This window comes from Tupaia chinensis, unplaced genomic scaffold (assembly GCF_000334495.1).
Source record: "Tupaia chinensis unplaced genomic scaffold, TupChi_1.0 Scaffold000041_1, whole genome shotgun sequence".
NCBI lineage: Eukaryota > Metazoa > Chordata > Mammalia > Scandentia > Tupaiidae > Tupaia > Tupaia belangeri.
In genome coordinates, this window is record NW_006159496.1 from 313169 (window position 1) to 322615 (window position 9447).

Here is a 9447-nt window from a genome sequence, read left to right on the forward strand (position 1 = left end):
CATGCACTCGCCAGAAAGACAGAGAGACAGAGAGACAGAAAGGGAGAAATCCCCCACCGGGAGGATGGCCACGCCGCAATCCCTTCTCCTCCATTCTCCTCTCGGGATCTTGGGCATGAACACACACGCACCCGGCGTGACTGGGTCCGGGGCTCAAACCGCAGTAGACTACATGGAGTCCAGAGACAGAGCCATTATGCCAACTGCTAGTCCCACGGTTTGCTTTTTTCACGTAACCTTAGGATTTTGAATTTAACGCACTTGGTGTACATGGCTCTACTTCATTTTTCACTGCATTGTAACATGTCATCATATGACAGGATCACAATTCATTTATCCATTTTCCTGGCGGTGGGGTTTGGGCCGTCCCTTTTTGTTGGTGGAAACAATGCTGCAACGCACTGTGGACATGTGCTTGAGCTCTCCAGCTAGTGCTCAGGAATTCTTGGCAACTGGTCAAAATGCAGATTATGATCCAGTAGTTCTGGGCGGTGCCTGAGAGCATTCCAATAAACACATGCTCTTGGTCTTAAGGACACTGCTGTGGTCTATTCTGTTGCTAATAACAAAAATACTTGAAACTGGGTGATTTGTTAAAATAGAGGTCCCTTCTATTGACGGTCCAAGGTCTAGGGGCTCTCCTGGTGGAGGTCTTCTGGTTGCATCACAACATGGTGGAGGGCAGGAGCGCATGGTCTGGGCCCATGTGTGTCTCTCCTTACACACCCAGCAGGAGTGTTACGGAGCCACCTCCCTGAGGATGGGAATCCTGATCTCCCCCGTTCCTCACCTTTCAACATAATTGTATCAAGTTCTCACCCTCTTCATCCTGTTGCAATAGCTTAATACATGAATTTTGGGGGGTCGTATTTAAACTATAACCAAAGTGACTGAAAAGCATAACCAGGAGTAAAATTGTTGAATTAAAGGGTATGTGTGTTTTCAACTTCATTTCCAAGTACTCTTCTTCTGAATAACTCCATGCAGACACGAATTTACGCCCTTACTGCATATGCAGGCCCCTTTGCTCCACCTCTGAAGCAATGCTTAATTTTTCTGCATACCCGAATTTGGTATATTATGTTAAACAGATTTCTCAATTTTGAACCAGCCTTTTGTTGCTGGGGGAAGATCTTACTAGAATTTACCAAATTTGATGTTGTTTTATTAAGGATTCTTTTATTTAGATTAATATGTGATTATTGGCCTATGATTTTCTTGTTCTCTATGACTCTCTATTTGGTATCAATATTATATTAGACTCACACAGTGGGTGTATCTTTTTACATTCTGTGTAAAACTGTACAATAGGCAGTTTCTGGAGTGTGCTGTTTTGAGTGGGTACAGTGTTGAGGAAAAAGAACAACTTCTAATTAACTATTCAATGTAATAATGATTATTTGAGTATTTAAACACTTTCTATTTTTTAAAACCACTGTTTTTCTAAAATACTATTATCTATTTAATAGTTTTCACATTGTTAGTATAAAGTTGTTTTTGTATTATTTCTTACTACCACCTTTAAGTTTACTAAGTTTTTATTTCTAGTTTGAGTTGAGCAATCAGTCATTTTTTATCTTTTTCTTTTTTTAACAAGTCACATTTAAGAATTTTTTAAAATTCAACTTTATTTATTTATTTAAATTTGACCAGAAAGGGACAGAGGGAGAGAGAGAGAGCAAGCTGCCAGGTCCAGGACTTGAATCGTGGTTGACCATGTGGGAGTCCAGCGCTCTTAGCCACTATGCCACCTGCTGCCCCCATCTTTTTCTTTTAAATGAATTTAAGACCATAAATTTGGCTCAAATACCATTTTAGATGCATCATAAAAAACTTAACATAGAAAATCTTTCAGCGTAGTTCACTTTTGGATCTAGCATGCTGTCACTTCCAATGCGATTGTTTTAAATTCTTTAAGGAACACAATTTTAGGGTTCCAAATAAAATGATTAAAAAACAACTATTATTGTTCATCTAATTTAAGTGGTAAGTGAAACCATTTGTATGCAATTGATTTTTTTTTAAATTTATTGAGATTTCCTTTGTTACCTGTAAATAGTCAATGTTTGTAATGAAAAAGATAGATATTGTTAATTTGTCAGCTACAGGGTTCATTTATAAATATATTAAGTAACTTATTTCATTATTTATATATTCCAAATAATTTCTACCGGTTTCTGAAAGGCATACTGAATCTCTGTTTATTGTGGATTTATTTTTTATTTATTTTTAATCTATGCGCTTTTAATTTTACATAGGAGCAACTGTGAGTGTATAATTAAGATTTTTTCCCCCATTTATTCCTTTCATGTGAGAGACACAGAGGCAGACAGATAGACACCTCCAACAGGTCTTCACACCAAGATTCACTCCCAGGCTCAGCTAGTCTGGATCATGGGCACATGTACATGTACCTAGTGTAGATATGAAGGCTCTGGGCCTTCCCGTGTAAGACCAGGTGAGTTACTGCTACAACCATCGAATCCCTATAATCATGGTTGTAGAAGAGGAAACAGCTGGTGAGAGAAGAGGGGACAGGAACTCTGACCCTGGATTTTTTTTTCTTTCACGAGAGACAGAGATAAAGATAAGCACACCTGACAGGACCTCATGCCACAATCTCCCTCTGTGCTCTCTCCCCAACAGACTTCCCAGCCAGCCAGGGTCATATATGTACTTGCTGCCATTTACAGGTTGGCTGGAGAACCGAACCTGTGATCTCATATGGATCTAGCCCCTCTTGCACAGTGTATTACTGCCGTGCCATTGAACAGGCTCTGGACTCGACTTCTCCAATGCCGTGAGTTACATGTTTGGTACTTTATAGCACTTTTAATCATCCACATCACTGGAATATTGTTAACAACTATAAAACTCAGAACAAATACCATGCCTAAATTCAGATGACACATACAGAGCAGCTTGGAATCTTATTAACAACTATAAAACTCAGAACAAATACCTTGCCTAAATTCAGATGACACATACAGAGCAGCTACATTTTCCAATGATCAAGAAATAGTGATCACTTTTGAGGCCAACGGGTGGCATGATGGTTAAGACGCTGGACTCCCATGTTCAACTGCAATTTAAGTCTTGGACCTGGCACTTGAAAATCACACTGGGCATGTGTGTGCATGGGTACCCAAAATCCCAGGAGGAAAATGAAGATGGGATTGTGGCACAGCCTTTCCCCCTAGGGAGGGTGATTTACTTTCCCTCTCACTGTTTCTCTTTCTCTATGGAGGGTGTAAGCACCCTATGGCAAAAACCTCAAAAAAAAAAAAAAAAAGTAGTGATCACCTTCAAGGAGAAAATAAGGAGTCTGTGTTTTGCATGAATCAATTACATCTAGAAAGTAAGTAAATATTTAAAAATATGATAATACTAATTGGGTGTTAGACCAATATGAATTGATGAAAAATTTGAATTATGTTATAAATATAATTCATTGCTATGAGGTAAACCCAAATTAGGTAAATCAGACAAATTTTTGCTTCAATGGTCTCACCATAATGAACACTGAGCGACATATAGCTCAGTTTCTGGGGCATGAATATACACTCTAATACATACTTTTCAAGCTAAAGGGACATCAAACCTTATCCACATTCAACTTCCCACTCAGTTCAGGAATTCTCTCCTCAACATCATCTGCTAAGTAATCTAGTGTTAATCCCTTCAGACAGTTCAATGAGAGGCAAATGGTTGTGGTTTACAGTCCTCAAAAATAAAATCTTTCGTGGGAACCAGCAGTTAGCATAATGGCTATGTCGCTGGACTCCCACATAGTCGACTGTGGTTCGCGTCCCGGACCCGGTGGCTTAAAACTCACTCTGGGCGCGTGTGCGTGTGTGCCCAAGATCCCGAGAGGAGAATGGAGGAGAAGGGATTGCGGCGTGACCATCACCCCTGGGGGGTGATTTCTCACTTTCTGTCTCTATGTCTCTCTCTGTCTGTCTGGCGAGTGCACGCGCCCTATAGTGAAAACCTCTCAAAAAAAAAAAGAAAAAGAAAATCTTTCGGGACTAAGGGGTGGCATGGTGGTTAAGGCACTGGACACTCCCACATGGCTGACCACAGTGTGAGTTCCATACCTGGTGGCTTGCTTTCTGACTTTCTCTCTCTCCTTCGATGTGTGTGTGTGTGTGTCTGCTCAAGTTAAAAATGAATGAAGTTAAATAATTCTTCAAAAAATAATAAAGTCTCCACCTAGCAATGATTCTGTTAAGTACTCCAATGCATCGATGTGGAAAAATATGTAATAAAACATGTTGAATGGAGAAGCCACTTCCTGAGATGAGATTAATATGTAAAGGGACCAGCAGTTAGTGTAATGGCTATGTGGCTGGACTCCCTTGTAGTCGACCGCGGTTCGCGTCCTGGACCCGGTGGCTTAAAACTCACACCAGGCGCATGTGCGTGTGTGCCCAAGATCCCGAGGAGAATGGAGAAGGGATTGCGGCATGGCCATCCTCCTGGGGGGTGATTTCTCGCTTTCTGTCTCTCTGTCTCTGGCGAGCACACACACCCTATAGCAAAAACCTCCCCCCTCCCCCCCAAAAAAAGAAAAAGAAATAAAAAGATTAACATGTAAAGAGATTAAGGAGAAAAAAGTATGGTGACAAGGAAGTACTGTTCATAAGTCATCTTCCAGTCCATTAATATTAAGTAGCTTTTGAAGGTTTGACTCATTATTGAAGGAATATTGACTCGCAGCAAATTCTGTCTTTAATTTTGGGATTAACTATGCAAAATATGCTAAATGTTGTTTATTTAGAAAAATAATTCTCACTAGAAAATATATATATATTTTTTTTTCTTTTTTTTTTTTTTGGAGAGATTTTCACTGTAGGGCGCGTGCGCTTGCCAGACAGACAGAGAGAGACATAGAGACAGAAAGCGAGAAATCACCCCCCAGGGGGGATGGTCACGCCGCAATCCCTTCTCCTCCATTCTCCTCTCGGGATCTTGGGCACGCACGCACACGCGCCCGGCGTGAGTTTTAAGCCACCGGGTCCGGGACACGAACCGCGGTCGACTACATGGGAATCCAGCGACATAGCCATTACGCTAACTGCTGGTTCCCACTAGAAAACATTTTTGATGATACGTTCAAGTATATTGTTCAATGAATCCTATTAAGACATGTACTTATAAGGAAAGAAGTCATTCTAGAAACACTAACTACTTAGTCTCTCATTTATACTACGAGGTATTTTGTGGGTTGTCATAAAACAACAAAAAACCCCCAGCAGCTATCACAGTGGGATCCGAGAGAGAGAAATAGCAGACATATGTACCAAGGATTCATTTATACCGTGGAAATTTTTGCTGAAACACAGATCTAAAGGTAGCCTTGAGGAGGAAATGAATTCATTAACATCCAATGCTTGATGGATATTGACAAGTGAAAAAGGCATCATTCACACACCTCTGTGAGGTTGGGTCCAGGTAAGGAGAGTTTATGGCAGATGGTGTGTGCATGACCCATAGTGGTTTCATTAATTTTTATCCTCTTAAGGTAGTGGTGGAGGCACTATCTTCTCTTTAAGTTGGACTTCAACACCATTGGTGCCAAATTATAGCAGTTTTGTCAAGTGTCTGGCAATTTGTAGTTCAGAAAAGATAATTCTGCGAAAAAGCACTGACTTTAAGATCTTATTGCCATCTACCATGTGACCCTGAACAGGCACCAACATGCATTTCCTCATCTGTAAATTAGGGATGTATGGCCCAGAACCTGGAGGGATAGATAAAACTTCAAAAAGGATTTTGTGAACAGTAAAATGCCATACATGTTGAATGGAGAAGCCACTTCTTGAGATGAGGTTAACAAGTAAAGAGACCAGCAGTTAGTGTAATGGCTATGTCGCTGGACTCCCTTGTAGTCGACCACAGTTCGTGTCCTGGACCCAGTGGCTTAAAACTCACACCGGGTGTGTGTGTGCCCAAGATCCTGAGAGGAGAATGGAGAAGGGATTGCGGCATGACCATCCCCTCTGGGCCTCTCCCTCTCTGGGGCTGTATATCCCCATATATATCTACACACACACACACACACGCAGAGTCTATAGGACTATAGAAATTAAGACAATTCAGAAAAAATTCTAGTGTGAACCTTTTATTTTGATAAAACTAACTTTAGAAATAGATGTTACATTTTCAAACTCTCAAATTTTAATTTACTAAAAAAAAAAAAAAAAAAAAGAGAGAGACAAGACATTCAAGACTCCAAGTTTTCAAGCATGAATAAAATAGTACCAGATTTTCAAGTTACAGAAGCTAGCTACATTTTAGATACCATGAAAGTGAAGAGAATTGTGACAAATATTCACCAATTCAAAGTGTACCTATAAGAGACACATGGACATACTTGGCCCTTTTAGTCATACAGTCTGATATCAATAAACATCTAAGAACCTGACATATATATTTTCATTAATAGTAGGCACAACTCTCTGAATACCAAACTACATAAATCATTTGCTTTGTATAAACTCCATTTGGAAATTGAAAAATAAGAGGAATGTAGAATTAAGGAGCTGAAAATGCTACACCTAGTACACACCAGTACATCTTGATGAGGAATGCTAAAAGTATTTCCTCTCAGGGATGAGTTTTTAAAATGTAAAGTATTATCAGAAAAAGTAAAGCCTTTAGTGTGGGAAAAAAAAAGTTACATGATGTATCAACTCAATTTCCAAGAATCTAGCAAATTATAGATTTTAGCTAATGTGGACTATTAACAGAACCTTTAGATAACTCTGAAGCATCTTCTATTATAGTCTCCTATTAAAGCTATTTTAGCTTTCCAAGTTTATGAAATTTACAATTCTTCAATGGGAAGTTAGAGCTTACGCTGCACTAAATATATCATGGGGAACATGTATGGATTTGGAACGGATGACTGCTTTTCAACGTCAAGAAACTCATTTTTAATTTATACAAAATTAGATTGGTTTTCCATCCACATATATGAATAAAAGTGCTTCTCAAATGTACATGACCAATTTCATATTTATGAAACAAAAGTAAAGGCACACAAATGAACAATAGTTTATATATTCTATGTGAATATTGTCCGTCCATCTTTAGTCAAATTCAGTTGCCAGAGAGATGGGACAAACTTGTGATAAATACCTATGACTTGGAAAACGAGCTGTCTAAGAACTGTAAGTGCCACTGCTCTGCAATTCATACATGGTCAAGTCCTTCTGCAGGCTAACTCACCCCTTTACCCTGTAGGCTGTAGGTACACAGGTTTCTGGAATAGGTAAGGGAGGAGGGCTTGTTCAAAGTAGTCCCCCACGGAAGCTGCTTCTACTCTTGTTACAAACCAATACGTATGTAAGTTAAATTTTAACGTAATTATAAAGCCATTTACTATAACATAAATGGATAAAATGTCATGAAAAACCATAAACAAGTCTTTAATTTTAATAAATGTTATTGTTCATTTATAAACAAAGGAATGCAACAGCCAGTATCATTTAAATATAGAAATAGTCCCATTTCTTCTTTTCTATAAAGTGCTATTTTTAACTGAATAGATTTGCTACCCAGCTTTTCAGTAACTACCGAATGTCTCTAAAAGAGTCAAGAAACCATAGGAAAACAGAAGGATTTAGTACCTTTAAACATTCGCAAAACATTACTAGCAAGCATGGAGACTATAACTGTACTAGTAAAAGAGTCTTTGTATGAGAATCATTAAGTTGATTTTAATAACATAGGGTCACCAATATTTATGCCAATTTCTAATTCTCTAAACCAGAAACAATTTCTGTGGGTAATTCAGCTCTAAGCACCATTAAGTAGGATTATAGCAAACAGAACCAATAACAATAGACACCCAGAATAAAAACGCCAGGAAATTTATAGTGAGAATCAGAATAAGAGGCAGTATTTAAAAGTACCGTAGACTGTGAAGAGTATGTTTTTAATAACAATCTGTGCAGCTATTAAGAATGTACCTTAACACTGAGTGCAGTGGAGTGATTGGTAGAAACCACACTACAGATTTTGTCAAAGTTAATGTTGACTCTTTTTTCAGTGATTAAAACTGAAATTGCTTACAAAAAATAAGTGAAAGGCAACTTATAACACAAATAGGATACCAACAGGACTCCCATTTTTATTCACATTAGTCTCTAATTTCTATTTTTAGCATTTTAACTGTGATTGACCTTCAGTAGTACCTTAGAAAGCAAATGGCAATTAGTAAAAAAAACAAGGGCAGTAAGTAGTTTTGTTCATCGTAAATACTGCCGGTTTTATTACGATTTGCACTTTTTGTTGTTTTTAGAAGAGTAACCACTTACACAACAGATGAGTCAAAGTGCACCATCCCTTACTTTGTCTGGCATCCAGCAATGGTTAAAGCAAAGGAACCGTCTGCCATCAGTTCTGTCCGGATGACTTGGCTGCATTTCTAGTCCTCGGACACAGGGACTCCAGGACAGAGGGGTGGGGTGAAGAAGAGGCAGAGTCAAGGTGTGGTGGTGAATCACTTCAAAAGAAATCCACTTAGCCAGAATGCCGGCAGCTCCTCCCCACCCATTCTAAGCCCTGGGGAATGCATGATTTGGTCTCACTCTATTCTGTCTCACTTCCTTATACTCACACATAGGATTCTACTGAAGACAGCCTTAGCGTCCCTGAAGTTTTTACCCAAATACATTGGACTTTGGTCTCAATTTGAACGAGGACGAAGAGTGGCCCTTAAGAGACCGTTCCTCTTCTTCCTCCTCTCCCTCCTCCAGTGGCTGCTCCGGGTCCCTGAAAGAGGGCGTAGTGTGGATGATCTGGGTTCTGAAGCGGATTTTGTTGAGCCTGGGTTTGATCCGCCCACTAGAGCTGCCAGAGGCTTTGCGACCTGCTTCTTTCGCTTTGCCTCCAGCCCACCCCTCAGCCAGGTGGAGGTGGTGGTGGTGGTGGTCTCCCCCATCCTCCAGGACGTGCGACAGCTTGTAGGTGATGAGGTGCGAGGGGAGCACTTTGGACAGCCTCCAGCGTCCACCCCCGCTGCCGGCCGCACTCTCCGCGTCCTCCTCGTCCAGGGCCCCCACCAGGCTCTTGATTTCCTCAGCGGTGCTCTGACTCAGGTACTGAGAGGCTTTTTTCCCGCTGTAGTCCCTGATGTCCACGTCGGCGTCGTAGGCGCCCACCAACAACTTCACCACCTCCACGTGGCCGTGCATGGCTGCCAAGTGCAGGGCGGTGTAGCCCGCGCTCGACCGGGCGTTGATGTTCACCGGTAGCTGGTGCTTGTTGGCGAAGTTGACCAGCATGGCCAGGAGCTCCTGCCTGCCGTGCTTGGCGGCCCAGGGGCGGGGGCGGGTGAGGCCGGTGATGAAGTCCCGCTTGGCCAGCAGGCCGGGCTCGCACGTGAGCAGCCCTTCCAGGCTGTCCCACTTGCCGTCGGAGGCCGAGAGCATCCAGGCG

General features: G+C 41.0%; 1 protein-coding gene across 1 annotated transcript in view; it reads right to left on the reverse strand.

The window, feature by feature from the left end:
- Positions 1-6382: 6382 nt before the first annotated feature.
- Positions 6383-9447, reverse strand: part of SOWAHC (sosondowah ankyrin repeat domain family member C) — a 4655-nt gene continuing 1590 nt past the window's right edge. Inside the window, exon 2 of the mRNA XM_006140688.3 lies at positions 6383-9443. Within this exon, the coding sequence (XP_006140750.1) occupies positions 8670-9443 (774 nt within the window). The 3' untranslated portion in view covers positions 6383-8669. The remainder of the gene's footprint in view (positions 9444-9447) is intronic.